Source organism: Cololabis saira, chromosome 13 (assembly GCF_033807715.1).
Source record: "Cololabis saira isolate AMF1-May2022 chromosome 13, fColSai1.1, whole genome shotgun sequence".
NCBI classification, from domain to species: Eukaryota; Metazoa; Chordata; class Actinopteri; order Beloniformes; family Belonidae; genus Cololabis; species Cololabis saira.
Genome location: NC_084599.1, coordinates 21226992 through 21254969, shown reverse-complemented (window position 1 = coordinate 21254969; position 27978 = coordinate 21226992). Strand labels below are relative to the sequence as shown.

Genomic DNA, 27978 nt, shown 5'->3' with positions numbered 1-27978 from the left:
TGTTTATGTTTTTAGCTCAGGGCTGACGTCAGCGGAAGCCCATTGGTCCTCGCCCCGCGGGGGGCGGGGCTTAGAGCGGCTACGTCACCGCCCTTTGTCGTCGCTCAGCAGCTGCTTCAGACTGGAAAGTCCCTGTCAAGGTGCATTTCAGGGAGGGAAAACTGCGGCCAGCGCTGCCCTTTTAAATGACGGCCTATGCTGCATCCTTCGCCTCGTTTCCTTTATACAGATATACCATTTGGGTGTACTGTCCGAGCCGCTGTTTTGCTGCTTGAGTGAGTAGATGCTCCCAGTCCGGGCTAGCGGCTGTTAGCGGGCTAGCTCTTTGTGCGGCCAGCTCGAGCTGAGCGATGTGTTGTTGCTGCTGCTGAGAGACAGGACAGGACAGCCCTCCCGACGACTGGGGGAGCACAGCCCTCAGCTGTGGATGGAAGTACGCCCTCTCGACAGCTCCGTGTGCTCCTGGCAGTCTCAGTGAAGCCCAGCCCTAGCGAGGCGACACAAGCTGCAGGGATTAGTTTCACTGAAGAGGAAGGAGATGGGAAACTGTCTGAAATCTCCCACCTCGGATGATATTTCTCTGCTACACGAGTCTCAGTCGGACCGGGCCAGCTACGGAGACGGTGCTGACCATGATCAGGAGCCACCGCCCCCTTATCGGGTAACTTTGACCAACTGTTTTAAGGATGGTTTAAGGTTCTGCGTTACATCGACGCAGAGCATACGCCGTAGGGTACGCGGGGACGCGCTCCCCTACGGCGTATGCACTGCGTCGGTGTAACGCAGAACTATAAATCAGCCTTTTAGTCCTAGTCGTAACCAGACACCTTTTTCTGTCACTGGTTTGATTAAGGTTAATTTTAAGTGAAAATCTACTTGAAACAGGAGAAAATTGTTGTTTTTTCCAGTGATGATGAGTCTTGTTTAAGTGTAATGAGATTTTTCTTTACTAAAAATGAGACATTTTGACTAGAAATAAGACAAATATTCTTGTTAAGATTTTGAGTTTTTGCAGTGTGGTGTTTTTTTAATGATTTTTTTACATGCCAAAAACTCACTATAAAATGGCATCTGATCTTCACCTAAATAACAACTATGTTTCAATTCTTAGACGACAGCTCTGGAGTTAGAACAACCCTAAGTCAACTTTATATCAGGGAACACAATTATGTTAATTAAGTCGTTTTAAGAGAGAATTGAAACAAGAGTCTTTGCAGGAAAATGGCAATTGTAGTTTGCACTTGAGCAACTGACCAACATCAGAATAAGCTGCTCTTTTAAGTAAATGTAATTTCACTTAAGTGTTAGTGTGACACCTTTTTCTGTCACTGGTTTGATTAGGGTTAATTAAATATGTTAAGTTATAATGTGATAAACGGGAGATGCGTGGCAGGTCTGGTCCCTTTAAACCATCTGTTTTTGGTAATTCCTGACTTTAAGCAGCTAATGGCAAAGCATAGGGCGACAAGAAACTGTTGTTAGACAAACAGGGTTTGAACTTAGATCAGCTGTTTACAGATCCAACATTACCCTTGCGCAGCAATCCAGCCCAACCTACTGACCCTGTCCCTCCACGCAGAGAAACTAATCCGCTTTGTTTTATCCCAAGGCCCAGTCGTTGCAGTTTCCCTGAAGTCATATCATAATTCATTCCTCATAGATATGAAAGGAGCACGACTTCCAACAGACTTCATTCAAACTGATGTTTTGTTTGTTTATTTCGGTCATTTGCAAATTAAGAATTCAAATACAAAAGAAATGAAAGAAAAGAAAACGACAAATAATAATAATGCTAATATTGCATTAGACCAAAATATATAAACAAAACAAGACTGAAAAGGTGTAGGCTGAAGCTTAGCTTATTACGCCTACCCATTTATAATCAATTTCTGTCAGCTCCTACATATACCGATGCAGAGCAGTAAATCAATTAAAAACCTTTCATATACTTTTTATATATTGAAAACATTCAATATACTGCATAGACCTATTATCTATATGACACTTGCATAAACACTCATACAATATGATCATACTTAATGAGCATCTTGTTCTTCAATATTTCTTTAAATATTTGGTATGTACTGGACTCTTTAATTTCCAAAACATTTCACAGATTAACCCCAGTTTTAACTGATATGTAGTCGAGATGAATGAATAAACGCAAACGTCCGTCGGGAACTGTTGCTCGTGGTTGGACATTTGACTGAAATGAACTAGTAAACAGTCCTAAAAGATCACTTTGCAAGATATTCTTTTGGGAAAGTGAAGCTTTCGTAACTTTTCTAACTTATCCTTTAATCACCTTCAGACACTTTGTCTGCTGTCCCTATTACATCACCTACAGGCAGATCAGGTCATGTTGTAACTGTAAATGTAAGACTTGATAACCATACTATGCTTGATTTACTGTGTTAAGAAGAGTGTGTGTTATTTAAGGCATTAGAGAAGAGTTTGTCTGTTACTAGCTCAACCCAAGCCTTATTTATTAGTGTAAGATGCGTATTTTAAAAGTATGGGAGACTGAGCACAATGTCGAGTCAGTTCAACCGCAGCCTAGACTGATAGCTTGTACAAATTTCAGAAAGCTTCATCACTTTGTTATTCACATTAAAGATGATGTAAGTAGTGCAGAGCTTTCATGGAAAGTATTTCCTACAGAGATGTAAACAAAGTTAAAAAAGGTGCATGTTGTCTGTCCTTATGAAAGCAGAAAGAGTTTACCAAACCCACTATCAACACATTTATGGACATGCACGGACATAAATTGTCTTTGCTAATGATTATTTCAATTTAAAAAATATATATGTATCAGATATGAACTACAATCAACCACACACAAAATGCTGTTAGTTATTTACATTTTATTTTGGCCAGCCATCCGCCTGTCCTTCCATCTATCTATCTAGCACACCGTGATAAAAGTAGCTGTGACACCAACAGAGCTGTCCAGACCTTGATGACAAGCTGGTGACGACCATTAATTTGAATCAGGTGTGTTGATGCAAGGAGACATCTAAAACATGCAGGATTGCGGCCCTCGAGGACTGGAGTCCGACACCTCTGATCTATTACCTATAGCCATTTATTCCTACTTGGTGTAATTTGAATCTGCTGGAGCTTATCTCAGCTTTCTGCAGGTGAAAGACAGGGGTACATAGATCCAACACATAGAGCAATAACCACACGCTGAGCCCCATGATCAATTTAGTACCAGCAATTAACCTGGCGTACATGTTTTTTGGACAGTTGAAGGAAGCTAGAGTACGTGGAGAAAACATGCAAACTCCAAACCACTCCCTGTTCGAACTGAAACTAGAAACCCTATTTTTTTTTTTGCCATTCAAGTTTTTGTTTTTTGAAGGTCACTTTTGAAAGCTGTTTGTAAAATCACATTTTAATCAAATGTGGTACGCAGTATGAAAGCAATTGCGCAGTGTGCATTCTGTTAGAAATACCCAAGTGCGTACCACTCCAAGGTTATATTCCAGTGTTCAACTGACTAGTCTACCTTGCATACTTGTCCAATGCTTCTCTACAGCAGAAGCTGGTCACAGCACTGAGGCATTTATTTCAACTTCCAACAGCAATGGAATTCCAGGATACCTCTCTTTTATATATCAGATTACAGATCCATGAAATAACTTAGCACTGGAGATGCTCAGTGGAGAGACGTTCTTGTAGTCCTTCATGTTTTGTTGGTTGTTTGTCTGATGGGACTTTTTTTTTGGTTTGCTGGCTGTGTAAATTGGTATAATTTTTTTCCCAATTGGTAAGAGTTTCATCAAATCCCTAGTTCTTTTTGCAGTGGCCTATTTATCCTGTTGATTGAAGTATGTTTACAGTTGATTAGTGATTCATCCAGTCACATAGCAAATATTTTTAGAACCACTTCCACTTTTCCTATTGGTTTCATCACACTATTTCAGAGATGATTCTGCCAGCCTCACTCTGCAACTGCGTGCACACCAGGGCTGTAAATCCAGTATCGCATAACTCAGTGCCATTCCCATTCTTAGATTTTTGAGTAAAAGCAATGTAATACAGTTTTAAGAAAAGGACTAATTTCTATTTAAGTGTCTTTGTTGTGAAAAGAGCAGAAGGCTTGAAGGCAAAGTAGAGACATTAAAATGTATTTAAGTATATGGAGATAATGGTTTTAACTTTAAGTTCATATCAACAGATTACAGCTGGGATATGTTCTAGCCTCAGACAGACAGACACTCATTCACTTCTTCTGTCAAGTTGCAACAGGTCTGGTCCTTCTACCTCAGAACACTGTAGAAACAAAAGTATGCCCAAAGGCTTGTCATCACTCTGACTGAATTTCCTGTTGAATTCCTTAATTATGTACTGTCTTTGTACTGTACTGACTTTGGAAATTAAAGCTAATTGTAGCAGCAGTACACATGCCAAAGGGGATGCATAGCAAGGCAACTTTGCCAAAAAGAAGTCGCATGTTGAGTCTTAGAAAATGAGAAATGTGATTTTCTGTGACTTGTCCTAACATAGATACTTATAATGGGGATGCCTCAAACACAATTTTTTTGCTTCTGAGTAACTTGATTTTGATACCATGTCCCGATCCAACACTTACTTTGGCAATGGACAAAAAAGAAAAAGGAGGAGGAAAAAAAGGAGCAGCTCTGTCCTTCCCATACAACCACTACAACACTGTATTCGCTGTCCAATTTGAAGTATTTCCAAAATGCAGACTTTTCTGAAATGAAGAGCCAGTGACACCAAGTCCTCAGAAAAGAATGTACTGTAGCAATTGGATTTACAACTTGTGTGTATATAATTGTAATGGTTGCTGTAGGACAGAGGAATGAAGTTGTGGGAGAGATCAAAAGGGAGTAAAAGAACCCTAAATATGTTTAGAACTACAAATAAACTTTCTTTTGTCTATTCTGTCTTGTTTTTATTTTTTTAATGTTGCAATTCCAACCCTCTTCCTTTGTCCTCCTGACTATATGCCAGTGCAGCGCCATTGAATCATTAGAATAATCATTACATTGATTAGAATTATATGAAATTATGAATTAAATATTGTTCCCTCAGGGATATGGGATAATTTTTAATTGAATTTGATTTAAATAATCATTATTAGTTATTATTCAATGACACTGGGCTGGTCCAAGATCAGCCGGTGGTGAATTGGCGGATGTGCGGTTCATTAGCAGTGTGGATGCGGAGGGGTGAATGTCTCCAGCTGAGCTGCCTGAGAGGGCTGTGGTGTGAGGGAGGGGCTCCCAGCAGCACCGGCTGCTCACTCAGAAGAGTGAGAACAATACAAGCCTCGACGTTAGAGTCTCTAAAAAGACTTCAGACAAAAAAGGTTACTAGATTAGTCGCTGGTTGCCTTTTTAAAATATTGGGTCTGAAAACTCACCAAGTATAGCAACAAAGCTGCTAAGTTAGCAACACCGACATCAACTCACTAGCTACAACTGCTGCTCTAGACTGAAGGTTACGCCTACTCACCGACTGACATAAACTGTAATTGTTAACGGTGGACTTTAAGGATGACAGTAGATAAATTAATATTATATGATAATTTAGTGAAATGAAAATCAATAAGGTCTGATCATTTCCATCGGATTGCGATCATTTGTAATCAAGTGATCTGCCCTGATTTCAGATCACATGATTGGACCTGGACACCACTAACTACAGTAATACCATTAAAGCATTTTGAACCTTTGGAAATTGCGGTTGTTTTTACAATGAGTAATCCTTACAGATGCTCAGAAGCTGAATGTGTTGTTTTTTTTCATCTGAAATAACAGACATGATGTGGGAAAATTAGAGGCAAGGTTATTTCCATAACTATTTTAATGTATGTTTTCTTTTTCCTCAGTTGTATCAAAAAAGGCCATAGTGTAATAAACAACACAATAATTGTGCAGTTTGTATGTAACAGCTCTGACAAGGCTATCTATTGTGTTTAGAAAGCCTGTGTACACTGTGCTGTGTGTATACTGTGTCAGAGTTTCATAAGAGGGTTAACTTACTTGTTAAAACTTACTTATAAAGAACTCTTTCAAATTTGCCAGCTTTTGGTAAGCACTAATCAGCACTTTCACAGTCTCAATCCTGCCTGAGAACAAAGCACAGATTTGTGTACTCAGCTTAACACACTTCAGTTTTGTGTGTGTTTGAGTTAGCAAAATTATAAAATTGTGTATCTATTTTTCTAAAAGTTATTATTTGCTGGGTGCCAGTAAACGCTGGATACTCGATCAAGGTCTCCTTCAAGTAGAGTGAGAGATTTAACAGTCATGGTGCAACTTGATGTTGGCGTTATCAATAATGAAGTCATACACTGAAATAACCTTCAGACCTGTACTGCTTTTTAGTCTTTCATATTGTTTTTGTGTTAGCTTAGAGTTTTGGATGGAATTCAGTAACATTTGGATTGTTGTGCTCCAAGCACCAAAGAATGCATGCTGACAGCATTCTCTGAATACATTCTGTTTCATGAAAAATGAGAGATTTTTTTCTTCCTTTTTGGCCATTTGCTATGTTTGAATAGCAAATCATCACAATAGAAATACAGTAAAGTAATTTGTTATTTCAATCCTCTTCAATCAAGGTAATCGGGACACCTGAATTATATGATCACCATTACCCATTATTATACATTAATGACTTATTTGACCGACGTGTGTTAGAGCAGGAAAACATCTAAGACATGCAGGGCAGTGGGTCCCGGTGATCTGGATTGAAGAACACTGATCATTATTTAGCCTCATAGCTTTTTTATGGACCCCTCATCATTTTGGCCCAACTAATGGCTGGATACGATACCCTTTTTAAGGATTCTCTGATCAAGGTTTTTGGGGGCTAATCACCATTTTTGAAGTATGGTCTGCAAATACTGATGGTGATCATGTAGTGTATTTGAAGTCTTAGATATATCATGTAGCAGGTTTTTTTTCTAATTTATGTTTTCACCCCCAGTGTGATGAGCAATAATTTCAGAGATGAAAACCGGTTATAGTTTGACAGCTATTGATTCATTTTCATGCCGCATGTGCATCACATACCCCACTTAAATCAAAGGAGCATGCAGTGTGTAGTCAGTTATTTGGAACAGCGTAGAGCTTAGAAATGTTTTTTTTTTTTAATAATGTCTTTTTACGTTGAGATGCTTCCTGGGAGTCGACAGTTGGTAGTCAATTATAGGAAATTGAATGTATCTACTGGGCTGTTGTCTGCCTGTCCACAGCCTTCATTTAGTGCTGTGAAAATAAAGGGCTGTGATGAGACTGTGTGTAAATCTGCACTTAAGGTTCAATGCAGCCTTAAGTCAACAAAGACAGATCCATATTCACAAACTGTGGCAAAATTTTTGTATATATAAAAACAGTGTTGTTGACCTTACCATGATCACTGCAAAAACAGCCCCTTTAGAAATAAGCCTAATATACCTAAATCTAATTGAAATAGTTTTTTTTCTTACCAGCTACTAATTTTTAAAACCGTCAAAAAAGTGTTTTTACTTCCTCGGCAAAACGTTTTTGCAGTGATTAATACTTCATTTTTCCCCCCTTCTTGATCATTTTTGATAAAGCTTTGATCAATTGTTTGACCAATGTACTTTTTTTGGGTGACAATTTGTAAAAATTCCCCTGAATCATATTTAAGTATCCCAAACCTTGGATTTAACATGTTCTTATGACATTTCATTAATGTATATGTTTTTGTGTGCAGACACATCTTGTGTTTTGTGATTTGGACACTAGCAGATGTGCTGAGTCATTGCTGTGGGACTAGTCTGAGAAATAACGACTCCTGCCCCTGTTAGCCTACTGTATTTCTGTGAAAATTAGAGTTTGCAGTCAGTAATTTATTCTAAGCTCAATGTAGTCTACCTCAAAAAAGAAGGAAAATGTTTGGTATGTAGTTGGTGTCTAATTAACTGTGGAGATGATAGAGGTTCTGGAAAGACCTAGGGTTGTTTTTACTGTGGAAATACAAACACATTTCAGGTGCTGTAATCAGGGGAGGCAGGTAAAAACAGTGCATCTTCCTTGTTGTGTTAAGATAACTAATATTTTGAGTGGCTAATCCTAACATACATCAAACAATTGCCTTGTTGGTCTTTAGCCTTTTTTGGTGATGATCCACCCCTTTTAAGACCCCTGCGACACATTACTTATCCAAATATGGTATCAAACGCACTTGGTGGTTGAGACGGGCAAAGCTAAAAAGCAAGTCATTGTGCTACAGGTCAGTGACATAGTCTGTGGGCGTCTGGCACACAGAGAGATTGCTGTTCCTGACTGCTTACCATAGAGGCCTGGACTAAAATAATCACTAGTTGTGTATTTTGTCTACCCCCAATTGAATTTTCATCTTGTTTCAACGAACAGCTTATGGTCCAGGCTTGGGGTCATAGTGTTGAAGGTGGCTATTAAATTACACTGACACAACTGTCATGGTTCTGTATAATGTGGTAGAGACAGTCAAAAACTAACTGTAACTTTACCGGCTAATGTTACTCAGGAGTTATTACTGGTAGTTTATAGCTCCTTTAAGCAATAATGAACAGAAAAGGTTGTTATTCACCTAATCTTTTACATTTGCTCATGTCATTTTTCCATCAATTTTTTTTTTAAATATCTGTGTTTTCAAAAGTGAAAACATTTTGTGTCACATAGGATAAGGATTAAGCTGCTTCAATGGTCCAACGTTTTAATTTGATGAAGTAAAGAGATAGACAGTTTTGTTACTCACTATCACGCCATCAGCCTATCCTGTTATCACATCAACAAACACATCCTGTGATGCTAATTTTCTTCCTTCTATTGTTGGCCTTGTTGCTTGTATTGTTTGCAGGTGTCCACAGGCCTAGCTCTGACCTTGTCATTGTGCAGTGCCTACATAAAAAAGCATAGATGTCAGAGCCTGCAAACAGTTTGTGTTTCATGTGTTCCCCTGGTTTATCAATTCCAAAGAGGAACAGCAACAATTTAACATGCATGTTCATTTTTTTTTGTATTTTTACATTTTAACTTCTTTACGGAGAGGGAAAATTATAATTACAAGTGACTTTGCATGCATGCATGAAATGTAATCAAAAGTATCAAAACTACTGAAATCTTATCACTCCAGTATTCATTTCACTAAATTATTATATCTTTCTAAGCATTTTCATCACCATTTAATTATGTTTTTCTTACTTTCAGTCTGACGGTGTTTTTTATGAAATCAGTCCATTTTTCACTTCAACCCCATTTGGACTGATCCATTATCTCCCTGGCAGAAGAGATATTGTATCTGAATGGGACTTTCCTGGATAAATAAAGGATAAATAAATAAAAAAAATTATTCACTTCACATGCATTTGTATCACCCTTATTTTTATCATAACTTTTTTTTCCTTTTGGTTATTCACTCATACACAGTTCTTTCAAGAATCTAAGCCGCTGGGTGTTTTTATTTGTGTCTCGCGTGTGAGCACCTGGAGCTAAATCTGTTTCTTGTTATTGAACTTGTGGGTAGATGATGCCGCTAGTTTTCACCAGTTCCTCACCTCTGAATTTTTGTTTGAGCTGTGGTGGCAGAGCAGGAAGTATGAATATTCCTCCCCTCGCCTGGTCCTGGCAGGCGGACAGTTTGCTGGTATGTGCTTGGCTCAGCAGCTTACAGCATACTTGGCAGAGAGAAACCAAGCTCTGCTCTTCGGCAGTCACCGCCCTTCTTCGTTCCCACACTCGTCTGACTTTCCTCCTCGCCTCCTCCCTCAGTCTCAATCTTTTGACATTTGTCATTGTGGTCAGCCTGTGGGCAGTTAACAGTTGTCACGGCCAAGTTAGCACATCATGTATTTAATGGGAGAGGCCCGTGAGAACAATTAAAGTGCTGACCAATGAACTGGTTTAACAGTAACACAGAGAGTACAGCTGCTGACCCCTCTGAGGCCCTGTCTGTAGCTTCTACCCCTGTTGTCTGGCTGCTCACCCCACCCTGCATCCCACCCCACCCCACCTCTCCCTTTTCTTTTTTTCCCTCTTTTTTCCATCGCAAAATTGCTGTTAGGGAAGACAGCAAACAGCCTCAGCTATTCAAAATATGCTGACTCACGGCTTTAAATGCTGTGGTAAGAGTCCAGCTGCCCACTCGAACTGAAGTTGGACAATATTTTCAAAATGGTTCCTCTGCCCATTACACTTACTTAAGCAAACCCAGTATTACATTAAAACATCTAACACCACATTGATTGTGCATGAAGGCACATTTACATTTGACAATTTTTTTTTTACTGACATACCTTGCCTTGGTTTTCAGGAAACGCCTGTGTGTATAACTCCACCAATATTTGAAGCAATAGCTAATAAATTAGATGGCTCTTAAAATATTGATTGTTAAATGCATTTCGCAGTTGAAGAGGTGTTTTTCTTTGACAAAGCTTTTTTAGATATGTGGAGCGTTATGTCAAAAGGTTACCCGTGGATTGAGTTTAGTATGTCCTTTATGTAGATGACCATTCCAACAGGGTTTTTTCATTTTATTGATCAAAAATGTTGGTTGTTTTTTTTTTTTGTTCTGCTGTCATGCATACTTGCACACAAATAGATAACAGCAAGCCTGCCTTTGTTAGTGGTTAATTTCCAAAAAGTGTGGGCTAGAAAATAGAAGATGGCTGTGGCTAAAAAGAAAAAAAAAACACTGCATGCTGCAAATAGTAAAGCAAGAGTTAGTATTTGTCTTTAATGGTAATAACTGGGGAAACGGAAGGGGCTTAAGAGTGATGCCGTGTTGAATAATTAGCAGTGTTGCCTCCCAGCTTGAACAGACGAGTACTCTGAGTTCCTTACACAATCCAAAAACATGAGTTGAACAAGGTATAAAAGCTGCAGTTCCATCAAGCTGCGTTGCTCCACATACCACAGATTCTCACGTGGAGTTCCTTTTATTTTTGGTCTTGACCTTGGTGTTGCTTTTCTAAATGATTTGAATTCTTCTTCATGTATCACTCAAAGCCTTCCTTCAGTAGCTTACCTCACTCTCTCGCTTAATCTTGATCCTCCATTCCAGTTTGAATTTTCTAAAAAAAAAAAAAAAGAAACTCCACACGAACCAGGTTTTTCTCAAGAACTTGCCTTTTTTCAGAACCATCCATCATTTCTAGCCACTGTTCCAGATCCATAAATTACATCCCCACAGCACGACACTTCCACCACCATACAGACTCATGCTGTGGGGATAGAACTTGACGGCAGAATGTCAAATGACATCTTGACTAAGTGTCCGTTTCTCAATTGTGAGTATATTTGGACTTGTGTTCCTACTTGGCCAATCCAAGTGAGTGTTACATACTTCAGTGGCATTTTAGTATTTCTGCAACTTGAATCGTTGTGTTGTTGTCTGTGCCAGAGCATCACAGCTCTGCTAGCAGGCTAACACACATTCAGAAACATATACAATTTGAGCATAAAATAAACAAATGAATACCACTCAGAATGGAGCAAGCACTCCTTTGGCAAGTGTGAACGTAACCATTTTGTTATATGATGTGTTTTTTATCTTTTATACACTTTTGTATTTCAGCCATTTTATAAAAAAAAAGTTTGGAATGAAAAGAAGGGGGGGGGCGGCTCAGAGAGAGTCCAAGGTAATTTAAAAATGGGTCTTTCTCAATAACTGAACAATAAATATGAAGGTAGAAGAACTATAAAAAGAACATTCTGTTATGGAGTGGTGAAGTTAAGACCGTCATCGTGTATATGCAGACTTTAAATTGGGACAGTGTTTCAGCTGCGACTGATGGTATTTGACAAGCACACAGGTAAAAAACAAGCACACCTATTGAGAAACGGCCACTCTCTTGAAAGCTCCTGAATGAGTCACCATGGGACTGGCCCCGTTGGGATTTGTTCGCTGCTGCAGTGCAAACAGAAATGTTTGGGAATGTGAGGAGTAGAAGTTTTAAAAACTGCATTTTTGTTTACAAATACACAATGCTAGTCGTCTTGTTTTTTTTATGCCTCCTCACTTCTTTCCCTCTTTCTTCTCCAAGCTGAAACCACAAGTCTTTCCTTCTTGTTCTTCAAGATAAGTCGTCATGAATAATTTTTCAGAAAATGTCGCAGTTATTAAGACATTACATTGATGCAGTACAGTGAAATGTAGAGATTAGTAGATGTACTAATGAGTTAGACTCATTTCAGTCCAATATCATCAAAGCCACTTTCATTATACATACACAGGCGTAATGACAGACGTCGCTAACTCAGTTTTAGTTGTTAACCGATGTTTAGAGAGAAAGGAGCTTCGGTTACTTTGAAGTCTGATTGAAGTCACTTTTAAAAGAGTCCTATTTTAAGCTCTGGGAAAAAAAATAAAAAAACACAATTGTTTTAAATAGTTAAACCTTTCCCAGGAAAATTAATCTTACATTTTGTTTTTAGTTTTTGATTCCGCAGTCATTTTCTTTGTCTCATACTGACTTATAGGAGAAATAACCAGAATGAGTTTGTCTTACCTTTTAAGTTTCATTACACTTAAAATATTGACTTGCAGTATGTGCTGTGGTCATTCAGTGATGCCATGTAAATATATATATTAAATATATATATATATATATATATATATATACACACATTTTTTTATACTACAGAACTGGGCAATTGTAATTTCATTGTGTCCTGATACAGTGACAAATAAAGGTGTCTGTCTGTCTATCTAAGAATAACGTGTATAAACTGTATTTTCTTTCCACCAGTTTGGATACATTTCTGTGGCCAAGTCTGGTAAAAGTGGCCATGTTGTTGCAATATGTGGCGGTCCAGCTGCTGAAGAAGCTGTGGGGAAACACCTCCACCTACTGTCTGAGAATAACATGCCCCTACAATATTGCTAGAAATCTTGAGTGTTTAACTGGATCACTCACTCATAGTAGTTATTGTAAGCGTTTCAGTCTCACAGGCAGAGATTTTAACAGGTATAGTAATATGTGCTTTAAATGTACAATGAATATCTTGTGAAACTTAACAGTCAACTGAGTAGTTTCATCTTGAACTAGTTTAAAGGGAATTCCTTCATGCTGAGAATTTACATAAAAACTTTTGCTTGGATTGAATTTGATCGAGCAGAAATATGGCGTGTTTGAAGGAAATTAGGTGAGATATTTGTAAACCACAGTATTACTCATATTAGTCCATAAATGGTTCTCTCCACATGCCAATTTATCTGCTATTTCCATGCTCTGTAATAGTTGGATAAACTCTCATGTGACAGTTTTTTTTTAGACTGGCTCTTGATTTAGCTTCCTCTGTGTTTGCAGGAACAGATCCATGTGCCTGTCTACCACCCGACGCCCAGCCAGGCCCGACTGGCCACACAGCTGACAGAAGAGGAGCAGGTCCGCATCGCCCAACGCATCGGACTCATCCAGCACCTTCCCAAAGGCGTGTACGACCCGGGGCGGGATGGCTCTGAGAAGAAGATCAGAGAGTGAGTAGGAACAGCTGGTGGTCACATCTGGCTGGGTAACACTGAGCACCACCTCACTGATGTGATGTGTATTTAAAGTCCCTATAAAACGCCACAGCTGTGTTTAGTATGTCTGCATTTCTGGGGAAGCAGAAGTTAGGGAAGTAACTTCTCTCCAGAAATGCCCTGTTTGCTCTGATTAGCCCATTCCACAAAATGCAGAGAGCAGGGATGAGCCGGTCGGGGGGAACGGCACTGGTGGCTCCGTTTTCACAAAGGACTGGCACCACTTGTTTTCTCAGTTCAGATTCATCTTGCAAAGTTAACTATGACCAATACATTTCATTGAGTTTCCAGTACGATGTTAGATCAGGTTTAGATTCATAACTACCTCCTGATTATATTCATGCTTCAGTAAAACCTATTTTATTTACTAAATTGTAGTTCCATAATTTGTCTTCTCTCATATGTTATATGAAGGGGACAAGTATTGTTACAGGTTGTTACAGGCTTGCTGTGAATACATTTACCATTTTATATTTTTTATTTCTGACTTTTCAGTCTTTTTTACCCCTCCCCTGCATGTGTGTGCTAAGTGTACTGCTGACAACAAAAATAAGTTTCCCCACTGAGGGAGAAAATAAAGGATATCTTATCTTATCTTATGTATACTTGTTTTATGAGGATTGTGCAAACAATGCAATGAGGATTGAGGAACATGTATATAAATATCCTCAAAGCTTGGTTAACAAAAAAAGGAAAGGAGAAAGAGAGGGAAAGTGAAAACACTTCTTATTAAACGAGTTTAAACTCAAAAAAGGTTGTTTTTTTTTTCTTTGGTGTGACCTGTTGATTGTCTGTGTTTCTTTCTGCAGGTGTGTCATCTGTATGATGGACTTTGTCTATGGAGACCCCATTCGGTTCCTGCCCTGCATGCACATCTACCACATGGACTGTATAGACGACTGGCTGATGAGATCCTTCACCTGTCCCTCCTGCATGGAGCCAGTGGACGCTGCACTACTTTCCTCTTACGAGACCAACTGACACAGACACTGACCACACACACACACACACACACACACACACACACACACACACACACACACACACACACACACACACACACACACACACACACACACACACAGACACTATAGATAAAAGCTTCCACCTTAATAACTTATATCCTGGATTAGTAAGATGGAGATAACAAAGCAGTGATCATTAAAAAAAAAAAATCACAGGATGAGTCCTTTGTGTGAGCGAACGTGCTGTATGTTGTGTGTGTGCGTGTGTGTGCGTGTGTGTGCGTGCGTGTGTGTGTGTGTGTGTGTGTGTGTGTGTGTCTGCGTGCACATAATTTCTTCAGTTGGCCTGCTGGACAGGACTGTATCTGAGAAAGGACTGGAGGATTTATGATGAAGATTTATGGTGGTAAGGATGAGCAGGAGTCCAAAATGGAAGTTGAAAGTCAGAAAGCGTGACAGCAAATCAAGAGGGGTGGATGATTTTATGAAACCTTCTTTTAAATATGTCATACACACAGTATCATAAAAAAGAGTCTAAGACAACAGGAGGGACATCTAATCTCTACTGTTAGGCTGCAAATTGTGTTTCCTGGACTTCTGATACCCAGCGACTCTCATAACCCAAGAAAAGTGCGAAGAAATCTCTTTCAGAAGATATGCCTGTTGCAAAAACTACCACAAATGCAGACAAGACTGTTGGAAATGGACATAAAACTGGAGACTAGAGATTTTGCCACCAACATACAACAGGACTCCTCTTGGCTTCAGCACACAAGCCTTGAGTTGTATCTCTGTACAGATCTTACCTGTCAAACAAATAAATAAATGAAAATAAGATTTGTCGATAGACTGACTGATTGATTGATTGGCCTGTGGCTTTGTAAAATCTGTTCCTTATTTTGTCACTCAACACAAGGGCTTGAACCAGTGTTAACTAACAACACAGACGTGACCTGAGGAAATTCAGTGTGCGTGCATGTTATTAATGTGATGGAGAGCTGATGGCCTGTTGCTGTTGGGTTTCTGCTTCATGGCTTTCTCACTCAGTGAGAGCTCAGATTATGGGCTGTAGCACAAGTCAAACAGTTGAACAAACCAGTGATGTTAGATATTTGCACTTCCCAATCACACTTGTGACAAGAGGTCATATGCATTTAACCTATATGTCAATGTAAATCATCTCATGTGCTTTGTAGACATCATTAGTGTTGCAATGACTGAAGCAGGAGTCTGTTCCCTAATTTAAGGTGCATTAACCAAACTACTAATTTCAAGGGTATCCCACTTATTTTCTTTTGGTAAATCATTTTCTACAGAAATTTTAGCATATTTAACATGATGGTGTCGGTATGTGACAGAAAAAAACCTGGCTATGGGTAACGCATGAGTGCACATGACTGAAGACCTGAACAGTCGGTATTAGTAGTTCTTTTAATTTAACATGTATTTTTATGTATAAATTCGATATTACCCAAGTCACCCAGTTCATTGTGAAAGCACAAAGATTCCATTGCTCAATTATGTTTTATGTCCCTTGCCAACATAGGACCGAGCAGGTAATTAAAAATCCTCCAAGAAGAGATTTAAGCTTTTTGTTGTGGGCATCATACAGATCAAACACAGTCTAAAAACATGCCTTTATTGATCTGTGTATGCTCGCATTCCTGCATGCACATTTTCAAAGGTTCTGCGGCCGTCTGGACTCAGCACCTTAGTTCTCGCACATTACTTTAATATATTTTTGTCTTTATGTTGTACATTGTCCTCCATGATCAAGATGGAGCTTCATGGCCTTAATAGGTTATACATGAGAGAGATGGTGGTGTGAGCTGCTAAAATATGAGCAAACTCTAGTCAACATTAGGAAAATATGAAGTGATGGTGATTATGCACAAAGTGTTGAGATGACAAATGCTTTTGCTCAGCTTTCAGGTATTGTTCACGCCAAACTCTTCTACTGCATTGTCACAAAACTAATAACTGAATTGTAAGTGTATCATTGTGATTGGGGTGCCTCTGTGTCATTAGCTTCCACCTCTCTTCTGCTGTTAAATCCCATTTACGCCCTGTTCTGCAAGGCCTAACCCAGACGTGGTTTAGCAATTGAGGAAAATAGGAATTTGATCCACACCTACTTTTTGCAGAAGAGAAACTGTCATGGTTGGGTCAGGCTTGCTCAACACTCATCGTCTGTTCCTCAAACATATCCTGGACCATTCTGAACATGCACGTTGACAAAATGCTTCCCTGTGTATATTTTACTTTTAACATTGATATAACTGCACCATATGTTGCATTATCACAGGACAGAGTAGTTGTTGGGCTTTGACTTGATGTCAAGAGAGACAGGGATGGTAAGTGAGATCTCCTCTGGAGTGGCTTTTTGTTTTTTCCTTTTCTGATAATTGAATGGGGGATGTATGATGTGTGATTATTAATGGATGCTTGTATATCTGTTTCTTGTTTGTAAGCATAAATATGCCTATGCTCTGTACTAAAGGTAAATAATAAATGGACATTGCAGCATAACAAAAGGTCTAGGATGTGTAATTTGTTTTCTGTGCATGACTGTGGGTTAAATAATCCTTTAAAAAAAGGTCACTTATTTTTTTTGTTATTTCAGACTCACAATTTATACATTTTTCTCTGTGTTTCTACCTGTATATGAGCTCATAAACATACTAGTGTACAACTTTAGAGTTTCTAAATTGTGTTATGTAATTTATCCCACTTCTCTAAAAGTATGACTGTCTTAACAACAAAGCCACACAACTCATCACATATTCAAACGGGAAAATAATAAACCAATCCAGCAGTGGAAGTAAAAGTAAATTAATTTGTTTGTATATTAGTGCTGCAAGATCAGATATGACAAACCTGGAAAAAAAAAGATCCCTCTCTAAACCTGCTCTAAAGCTACTTTACAGTTGGTACCAGATATTAGTACACTGCCAATTGGGAACAGACTATGTTTTTTCATTAGAGCAAAAGTTTTCCATGTTTTTGGTTTTTTGCTGCATGTTGCTATTACAGTGATGTGCATTCGGACAAAATGCTATCTTAGGTAAGAGGTAGTGACTTATGAAACTTAAATCTTTCTTCTTGGATTTACTGGAAGTAAAATTTATGAATAATTGTGGCATGACAGTTGTGAAATGAGGATTACTTTCCCACAAGTGCACACAGGGTCACACAGCTCATTGTAAATGAGGATATGCAGAAACTTCCTGCTTTTACTTTCGAAACAATTCACATAAGACACTAAACAGCGTTGCCATCTTTTTATTGTAGTTTTTTTATTCACATTAACCAAAAACAGTTAGTTACTTTGGTTAATGTTGTGATCTTCATAGTCTTCTTCAGTCTGTAAGATAAAAAAGAAAAAGTGAAAAAGATTTTTAAGTATTTGCAATCATGAACAGTAAGTGACAGTAATGCTGTGACAATAAGTGAAAAAATGTAGAATATGTAGAAATAGCTTTCTGAGCTGTGGATAAAGATCTAACAGAGTCATTCATATTGTAAAGATGATTAATTTAGTTGTGCTGTTAATTTTACCAACAAACTACAGCATCTAGCTGTGGGTTGGCCAAGAGGGTTCTTAGGACATATCTTGGCTAAATAGCAGGCAGTGTGTGCTATCTGTGCATTGTTAAACACAGCAGTCATTTCTGTTCTTGCCATTGAAATGACATTTGAAACAGGAGGCCCCACTGCAAATGTTGGCCGCCAGCTCCGACATCCCTGGCATGGAGCGCCTGAAGGAGCTGGGAGCCACGGGGGAAGATTTCAGAACCATTCCAGCAGAAGTTTGCCAAGACTCGCAGCCAACCCCCCCACCAGTGACCAGGGGTCCCAGTGGGGTACTGCTTGTCCCTTATTCAGCTGTGGCAGCATTTGTTTCAGATGTAGGTTCAGTAGCATAATATGAGGATGTTTAGACGGATTAGATGAAAATGAATGTATCATAGGTTAGTAAAAGCTAAGTTAGCCAGGCTAAAACATCTAAATTTAACTGAAATAATGTGGGTGTGTCTGTATGAGGGGGGGAAAAGGCTTCAAAAGCACTCTTTTTTTTCCCCCATTTCTTCATCCTATAGCTACAATTGGAAGATGACAGTATTGTCAACTGGTTTAAAGTAGTCTAGCTGTATTAAAAAGCAAGGAAATTCCCTTTTTTTTTTTTTAGCAATTTCACAAATAGGTTTCACATATCACATGCTGTGTTTTATGTAGTCCCTGCTAAGGGAGAATTTACTCCAGGTTTGAGTCATATGTATCCATTATTAAGTATTGTGATGTCTGATTTAGAGCTGGTTGAAGGTGGTCTAATTGTAATTTTTTTTTTTTAAGCAGGGAAAGTAGCCTTTTTCATTTTCATAAAACTTAGAGGTTTCACAAATGACAATGCGCATAAATAGGCTATTCATTTATTTCCGATTTCAGAATTTAACTGAACCTCATCTAAGATGGCCTCATGCACTTAAAAAAGCAGTGAAATGATCATTTTTCCTAGTGACAAAACGAAAACTAACATCAGTGTGGACTGACGGGACTGTAAAGCAGCGTCCTCGCTGTTCAGCCAAAGCAACCGTAAAGGGTCGACTGACTGCGGCTCAACCACCTGTTTTCTTCTTCATTTAAAACATCCCGCCTCCTTCCCAGTCACCTAAACCTATAAATACATTGAAAATTTGACAAAAAATGCTTTTTCCTGTTATTTGACGTGAACATTAGCCTCAATAAAAACACTGAGCATGACGTGAAATTACTCTTAGGCCTGCTGCAGGTTTAACTGTTTAGTCTGGTTCAAAAAAGATTGTCATGTATTTCTACAGTAGCCTATATATTATCCCCATAAACATGAATTTATTTATTCATTCATTCATTCAAATCTTCACTGCGTGGAGGGAAAAGCCGTCATTCCGATGTCAACTCAGACGCTCCAACACTTCAAGTGCCTTCATGAAATGTGCATTTGTTTCGGTTTTCAAAATAAAACCATAACACAAATAATCAAACTAAACTATAAGTAAAAATAAATGAAAATTAAAATCATATTTGAGACATTATATTAAGGCTATTTCATAATTTCTGACAATGAATGTTATAAAATGTTTTTATTGTGCAGATTTGAGCAAAATTAAGTGCATAATTTCATATTTTTGGCTTAGAAAATAAAAATATGACACTAAATGGTCTCTTAAAAACAACTAAAAAACATGAATGTCAAATATTATCATTATAATAATGTTGAAGGTATATATTTAACTTGTTTTCTCAGAAAAATGCCTGCTATAATATCTAAAGTACTATGTTTGAGGAACACTGAAAATGTAATTCTCCATTTCTAATGACTGCTGGATTTCAGTGAAAAATTACTTGTTCACTCAATTTCAAACATTCTGACTGTATAAATGGATAAATAGTGGTTTAAAATCCATACTTTTTTATTCTTAAAATGTCTTAGGACTTTGTTTGAGGTACTGTTTTTAATGTACAGCAAAATATCCACTTCTCCACAATTTCTTTCTTATTCTCTTGTTTTTTTTTCCAGGCATGGGTTCAGTGAGTGTGTTTCCTTTACTAGCCCTCTTGACAGTTTACCATATTTTATTGACCCCTAAAACTCTGATTCTGTTAGAGAGAACTAAAGTAGATACATGTCGCTAGATTACATTAAAGTAACACATACGTGTTATCTCTGTATAGACATACGCATGCATAGATGTTCATACATATGTAAAGATGTAAACTAATATGGAGAATTTAATATCCTGTGTATAATTAGATACAGATGTGTATGAATTGTAGTGTTTTTTTTTAAGAATAAATGTCCTCTGGCTATGACTGTGATGCTGGAATTAAGACTGATTTGTCTCCAGTAGATTACCTACAAAATGGCTACCAAAGCCAAACCAGCACTACCACCTTCAACAGACCAACGCTGCGCTCATGCAAGCTCCATGTAGTGACAGTGCAGATATTACCTTCCCTAACGTCTAGCAGAAGCATGCAAGGTTACCAGTATGATCCCAAACAGATTCAAATATGTCACTCCCACTTCCTTAAATAAACTCTCTCTGCCTGGATTTCCTCCTCAAAAGCCTGATTCGTGGACCTCACCTGCCATGCATCATTAAATAGAAAAAGGTAAAATGTCCCAAACATCATTTTTATTTTGATCTATTTATTTACTAACTTATATTTGATTCATCCTTTCTTGTTATCTTATTTTGAAAAAGGGGAGGTGTGTCGTTTTCATGCACATCCCATAAAGACTACAATAGGAGAGCACTTGAAAAGTTGGAGCGGCTGAATGGATATCGCAAAGAATGACAGGTGGACTTATGCACGGTAAACGCAGAAACACAGATTGAAGAGACCAAACACGCACGCACACAAACAAATAATTACAAAAATAACTTCTTATTATTTGAAATATGACTCATTCAAGTTTTTGGGAGGCCGCGAGCACAATTGAAGCTGCCGAGGGCCCGTGGAGGATAACGCTAACATGTCCTGGATCATATCATTATGTATCCTATTTATTATTATCTTCCAGATATATTGGTCTGTTCTGGCACGTCAGTGGAAGTTTTCTCCACAATCCTTAAAACCTGGATTTATGAAATAATGTGAATTATTGGAAGTTTCGGCTACCAAATAGCTCAAGAACAGATCTGAAATGTGTATTTCACTGAGATTTATTTGATGAATGGACAATTAAATAAAATATACACTGAACAGACTGTAAATAGATGTTTGAAAGCCACAGAAAAAAAGGCGAGGCCACGATGAACCTGTTTGTCCGCTTAGCGTTTTAATGAAGAATCTCTTCCTAACCGTCGTCGTTGTCAGAGGTCAAATGAATAAAGTTATCCCCCCACACTCCCCCCACACTCCCCCCCCCCCCCCCCCCCCCCCCCCCCCCCCCACACACACACACACACACACACACACACACACGAGAGAGACAGAGAGAGAGAGAGGGAGGGGGGGGAGGGAGGGAGAGAGAGAGAGAGAAAAGTTGCCGTTGTGGTTTTTACTTTCGATAGCACAGACAGGCACATGGCAGCTGGTTCTGATTTTAGACCAACAAACTTTGTAGAGATATATGCAGCAGCCATGTTGTCGCTATTTGACTATTGTGAATCAAAAAAGGAGAAAAGAAATTTTGCACCTTCGTCAAAACGCGATCGAAACATAAACTCACAACCAAAACAGACCACAAAGGGATGAATGACTATATTATTCAGGCCGATCAAGAGTGCAAGAATGAAATGAAATACCCTGATGATAAGATATTCATTATTTTAGACTAATCAATGTGTGTTACTTGCATGCCTTTCTGTACAAGATGTTATCCTCCCTGTGACAGGACGGGATTCATTTGCGTGTAATTCAGGCCTCCGTTATCTGTCTTTTGTTTGATTCTGTTAAATTGCCCTTGAATCTGTGAGATATATATGCATTAGGTTGGAAAATAAAATGTGAAATCTAAACGTTTTGTTTCACATTTAGTAACCATTTTCGATTCGTCCGATTACCAGGATAACGATAGTTGGATAATTCTTGAGCGTGTTTTCAAAAATGGAGGGCTTCATCTCGGACAAAGGTGGCTCAAGAAAAATACAATTGTTGTAGCCAATTTAGAGTTGTGCTGTGTGTGTGTGTGTGTGTGTGTGTGTGTGTGTGTGTGTGTGTGTGTGTGTGTGTGTGTGTGTGTGTGTGTGTGTGTGTGTGTGTGTGTGTGTGTGGTTGGAGTTGCATCACCTGCGCACCAGTGGGCATAGGAGGTAATTGTAAGGCAGACACGGGTGATCAGGTGCAGTGGGAAGCCACACAGTTTTTCAACCGTGCATGAGTGCGTGCGCATGGTTTGTTGAGTCGCCAGTAGCCTAATGTGTTGTTTTTGATAATACACGAGCTCGTTTCGTTTTTTAACCTCTCATTCAGCACCCGGGTTTTTGTAGGTGTTGTTTTTTGAAGCTTTGCCCATGTAAAATAAAGTGTTGAACGCAGCTCCCTGTCGGACCACTTTTTTTGGAACCAGCATGAGTTGGAAATGTCTTCAAATTCCTTTGCATGCCATCTTCTGTTGTTAGATTGCCATTACAACATTACAACAACTTATTGTTAACTTATAATAAATATGATAAAAAGTTAGTAGTCACAACCTCACAGAAGTTTAGAGTTGTTTTTCTGAAGCTAAAAAGGTAAAACATTGAGGGCCAATCTCTCATTGAAAGCAATAGAATGATTGTGGGTATCTGGAAAAACGGGACATGGGACGGGATTCATTTGCGTGCTTCAGGCCTCCGTTATCCGTCTTTTGTTTGATGCTGTTAAATTGCCCCTGAATCTGTGAGATGTAGCCTATATGCATTAGGCTGGAAAATAAAATGTGCAATCTAAACTTTTTGTTTCACATTTAGTAACCATTTTCGATTCGTCATATTACTAACGATCATTCTTGAGCGTGTTTTCAAATATGTAGGGCTAAGTCTCGGACAAAGGTGGCTCAAGAAAAATAGCCTACAATTGTTAACTTAACTTATAATAAATATAATAAAAAGTTAGTAGTCACAACCTCACAGCAGTTTGGGGTGGTTTTTCTGAAGCTAAAAAGGTAAAACATTGAGGGCCAATCTCACATCATGATTGTGGGTATTTTGAAAAACGGGCCATGGGCCAGCGGGTGTTGAACTGATCCTGAGCAGCACCCACCGTGGTCCAGGTACTGGCTGATGGCGGCGGCTGCGTCCAGCTGCTGGTGGTCTATGGCCAGTCTCCAGGGCGAGCGGCCCCAGCCATCGGCCTGGCCCGGGTCGGCGGTGCGGGGCAGCAGCGCCCGCAGCGCCTCCAGGTGGCCCCCCGCGGCGGCCAGGTGCAGCGGCAGGTTCCCGTCCCAGTCCAACAAGTTCACGTCCGCGCCGCCGGACACCAGCACCCGCACCGACTCCCCGAAGCCTTGGCGCGCCGCGTCGTGGGTCACGGTGAGCCCGAGCCGCGGGTCAGGCAGGTCGGGGTCCGCGCCCGCGGCCAGCAGCACCTGGATGAGCCGGCTGTGGCCCAGCATGACGACCTGCGCCGAGAAGCGGGGAAATACACCTGGATTATAACAACTCACTCAACACGGGCCTAAAAACCAGGTCACGACCTGTACGACCGAAGTCTGATAACTGGATAACATTGAAAGACAAACTTTTTTTTAATGTATAAAGTTGTATAGAAGAAAATGAATGATTAGGCTTCTATAATTAGCGAGCTAAAATGGACCACTTTTTTAATTTGTTCATAAAACTATTAAACCAGCTGTGGGTGAAATCTGATGATGGTTTCATAAAATTGCCATTGTCTCACAAATTTTTTTATTTGCTAGTAAGTGCAAAATAGGGATGTTTTGGGATAATGTCAACAGGAGCCCTGAGTTATTACTCAGTGTATGGAAAAATACGTTTGAAGAGAACACTGTAATTATAATAGCATTGTAAATATAAATGTATGCATAAAATGTATATAATTTATTTAAGAATAAAATTAAACATGAACTTATTTGTGCATGCAAAAGTGTGGGCATGGGTGTATTTGCAGTTGTGTTTTGTTTTGGGGGTTTTATGTGCCCATGTCAAACATGTTTTTTAGATAATAAAAGAATCAATACTGTATAGAACACTAGCAAAACTGTAGAAACCCAAATGTTATTTTTCATAGCCTGGTCTCATCTGGTTCAACCTTGAAATATAGTCTCATATTTTCTTTAAATGCAGTCTTTGTCAATCTAACCATCCTCACATCCTCTCCCCAAATCTCATGGCTGTTACTGACAACAAAACTCCCTGTCCCTTGTGACCTTGGGTCATCTTGCATATTTTTTTAAAAAATAAAACAAAACCATTTAGGATTTTGTATATTAATATAACATCTTTAAAGCTATTTTTGGACTCAAATGATGTCAACCCTCTCTGCATGTGTGCAAAAGAGGCAGCCTTTCCTGAAAATGGTGGCCTATTTCAGCTTGTACTGCAGCTAAACTGAGCCAGTGTGACTTCCTAACATTATTTTTTAAGTCATGTGGTTTTTTTCTTCAGTTTCAACCTTTTCATCTGTCAATAAAAAAACATTCTTTATAAACACTTATCTTGGTCAACAATTGACCTGTATTTGTTTTATGAGCTTTATTAATGCTGAGTGATTTTTGCTATGTCATGCTCACTAGGCTAACATGCAGACTTCACTCAACACCCATTTCCATCCTTAGACTAATCAATGTTTAAACATATCAGGTAACAGGCAAAAGGACCAGCACAATTATCAGAATAAGTTGTAAATTTTTAAGGGAAAGAAAGCCCAATTTACTTTCAGATCATTTTAGCAGATTATATATGCACATGGCCTAAATCCCCCCTGCTACAGACATGCAGCAGGAAGTTCCTGAAACGGTGATATGAAACATAGAAAATAAAATGATTCCACTAGGGTTAAATAAATCATTTTTAATAGTAGCTGCAGGCCTATGCAATTACAATGCCCCAATTCAATAACTTGAATGTGCATTAAGACCATATTGGTAGTTTGCTGTCAAAACTACTCAAAGGTACTTTAAATACTTAGTAGCCGATCAACGTTCTCATATGTCTGTTATTGTTTTATGATAGCTCCTGTTATAGATAACATGCAGAACACACTTTAGTGTCAGGTTGGGTGTTACAGACCGAATGTGGTTTTGAGTCATCTGTGTGTATCTTTTGTTGTTTTATTCCAATACTTTCTGTGGACTCAGGTCTTTTCACAGTCCTTTCATAGTGCCACATTTTGTATTGTCTCTTATTTATCCTTTTCTTTTAGGATAAACGCTGAAAATAACATAATACAGGCATGAGCATGTGGCATAGAGAAGCTGCAGGCGCGGTCCTAGTGTGTTTTTCCTAAACTAACTTCCTCATTAACACATTCATGCTACTCTATTCGGCTCCATTGTTCACCTCAAATACAATGATTATGTTTTCTTGTTTAATAGCATCAATATATTTGTTACAGTAATACTAAAAATGTAATAATTATTGTTTTATCTGCAAACATGTTCACATATTTTGAATCCATTTCTCAAACATCCCTTCTAGAAGTTGTAAAAGTGAAAAAAAAAAAGAATAAATCTATATCATTGTGCTAACTTTGCAATGAATAAATTACTTATCACAAAACTAACAGGTTATTTTTCAATCCTATAAGCAACTGTGGTTATTGTAGACCTATGAAGAGTTTAAACACATAGCTATCTAAAAACACAGAGTTACTGGTTTAATAAAGTATTTGGATAATCCAGGTAGGAAAAATAAAGAACAAAACCCATCTGAGAACAAAAGATGAAGTTTAATTAAGACCACATGGTAGAATCTAGGAGTAGGAAGTAACAGTGCTTCTAACAGTCAGGAGAAAAAAAAAAGCATAAGGCCTGCATGTTACAAAACTCACTTTTACACGGTTCTGAAAGCTTTTATACCGACCTGCAGAGCAGTTCTGTTGAACTGATTAAATCCATTGACATCAGCTCCTTTTTTCAGCAAATCCACTACTGTTTTTACATCTCCAGTGGCAGAAGCATTGCAGAGCTTATCTGATGCTACCCAGTCGGCCATTATTAAAAAATAAAGGGTTACAAAAAAACTGACAAAAGGGATGATCCAGGCTTGCAAGTGCTCAGGAGGAAGCCACAGGGCACGATTCAGAGTGGTACTCTGATCATATACCTAGCTCTTAGCACCTCCCCTTCCCATTTGCATCATAGGCATTGAATTGCAATTCTGATTACTTTTTAACCCTTCAGACTGATGTAGAGGATTTTGAAGATAGGTTATACAGTATACAGAAAGCATAATTTCATAAAATATGATGAGGAGAAATGAGAATGTGAAATGATTGTCTTTCTTTTTTCTTTCTTCCTCAAATACATGTTATGATAACAGAGTAAACAATGACATTATAATTACAAGATTATGAATTCATTATAGATAGCTCCATGAAAAATGTATAGTCAGCCATTTCCCCACAAACAGATTTAATTTTGAAACATTATTCTTAAATACTTAATGTACTATGTAGAATAAGTGAATTAGAGCTGAACCTTTAAAGTAAAGCAACTTTCAAATAGTTTTGCAGAAAAGTGATGAAGACTTTTAATTTGAGCAATTAGTTATAAGAGACTGACAAGTATTTATTCTCTACTTTTGTTCAAGCATTATATGTTACAACAAGCTGAACTGAATGAAATCTGGGAAGTTAGTGTATACTAATAACACACACAGACACGCACACATAGACACACAAATGTATATATATGTATATGTATATATATATATATATATATATATATATATATATATATATATATATATATATATATATATATATATATATATATATATATATATATATATACATACATACACACACACACACACACACACACACACAGGAGAATCCACATGGGGGATATAGGGTATTAGGGTATTTGTAATCGGTTTTAATATTCTCATAAAGGTGACATGGATTAAAAACAAGAAAAAAGAAAAAAAAACCTACCGGTAAGGCCATAATGTAAGGAATAAAAAATGAAATGCGCAGCACCAACATCCAAAGCGCAAAAACGCACAAACGAGGAAAGCAAGCTCAATAACTTACTTTAAATGAGATCTGGGCCGTAAATGTCTTCCTCCACGTTTCTCTTCTCGACAGGTGCCATTTTTTTCTTTTCGACTCGAAAAAATGAATATGCCACAAGAAACTCTCAAAATAAATCAATTTCCCCATAGAGCATCATAACGTTGCTTACTATCCAAAGATGTGATGTCATTAACAGTCACTTCCCGCTCATTTTCAAACATATTTCCCAGCGTAGACATTATTTTTCGGTAGTGAGCCACAGAAATGAAATGAAGCGCCTCGAGATCAGCCTGAAGATCGCCCGTTCATATCAACCCTATTTTCATTTCCAAAAAAGAGTCGGATCACCCTGCAGATGCGCCTCCGACCACTGCACCGAGGATGCACGGAAGAATGTCGGTGTTACTGATGTTCAAAGCAAAAAAGAAAATGTCCTGCCGAAATAACCCCGATGACGTTAGATGTTTTGCATTTGTATTTTTTTTTTTGCGACAAATAAACGAAAGGGATGCATTTTGAATTTCTAGGCCAAAAAAGAGTAGATCCTGATTGGATAAAACAAAAATGGTAGGCGGGTCGTGTCTTAACGGAGCAGAGACAGCCGGTTTCAGTGACAGCGTCATAATAAAGATGCCGGCATGTCTGCCGGCATCATCCGGTATTGTAGAGAGGGCAGGCACAGGCTCATCTCTTCGTTTATCTCACCCTACTGTATTACCAATTTCAGTGACAGACATATATTCACACATTTCGTTTTACAATATTACTAAGCAATATCTTTCAGTTTCAATTCCTTGTGTCGCCCTCTGGTGATGAGATATATTAAAGCTCTTTAGGT

At 38.5% G+C, this 27978-nt stretch overlaps 2 protein-coding genes across 3 annotated transcripts; one reads left to right on the top strand and one right to left on the bottom strand.

The window, feature by feature from the left end:
• The first annotated feature begins 103 nt into the window (after positions 1–103).
• rnf11b (ring finger protein 11b) lies at positions 104–16994 on the top strand. The gene is made up of 3 exons (XM_061738234.1): positions 104–661; positions 13295–13464; positions 14319–16994. The coding sequence occupies exons 1-3, from the start codon at positions 539–541 to the stop codon at positions 14488–14490; spliced, it is 465 nt and encodes a 154-aa protein (XP_061594218.1). The 5' UTR covers positions 104–538; the 3' UTR covers positions 14491–16994.
• Positions 16995–17760: 766 nt separating this feature from the next.
• On the bottom strand, positions 17761–27518 carry cdkn2c (cyclin-dependent kinase inhibitor 2C (p18, inhibits CDK4)). 2 transcript variants are annotated; one of them, XM_061738245.1, is made up of 3 exons: positions 27159–27518; positions 23205–23562; positions 17761–17838 (listed from the first exon to the last, which is right to left on the bottom strand). In XM_061738245.1, exons 1-3 carry the CDS (start codon positions 27285–27287, stop codon positions 17834–17836), a joined length of 492 nt encoding a protein of 163 aa, XP_061594229.1. In that variant the 5' UTR covers positions 27288–27518; the 3' UTR covers positions 17761–17833. The 2 variants fall into 2 exon arrangements, with proteins under 2 accessions (XP_061594229.1, XP_061594228.1); XM_061738244.1 differs by lacking the exon at positions 27159–27518 and adding an exon at positions 25985–26543.
• Between the last annotated feature and the right edge of the window lie 460 nt (positions 27519–27978).

What these genes read in the sequence shown, in the direction of transcription:
- rnf11b (XM_061738234.1), top strand. Translation starts at nt 539, where the DNA reads ATGGGAAACTGTCTGAAATCTCCCACCTCGGATGATATTTCTCTGCTA. An exon ending in AGCCACCGCCCCCTTATCGG is followed by an intron (nt 662 to 13,294) that starts GTAACTTTGACC and finishes CTGTGTTTGCAG; the next exon opens with GAACAGATCCATGTGCCTGT. An exon ending in TCTGAGAAGAAGATCAGAGA is followed by an intron (nt 13,465 to 14,318) that starts GTGAGTAGGAAC and finishes TTCTTTCTGCAG; the next exon opens with GTGTGTCATCTGTATGATGG.
- cdkn2c (XM_061738244.1), bottom strand. Translation starts at nt 26,116, where the DNA reads ATGGCCGACTGGGTAGCATCAGATAAGCTCTGCAATGCTTCTGCCACT. An exon ending in TCAACAGAACTGCTCTGCAG is followed by an intron (nt 23,563 to 25,984) that starts GTCGGTATAAAA and finishes TTCTCGGCGCAG; the next exon opens with GTCGTCATGCTGGGCCACAG.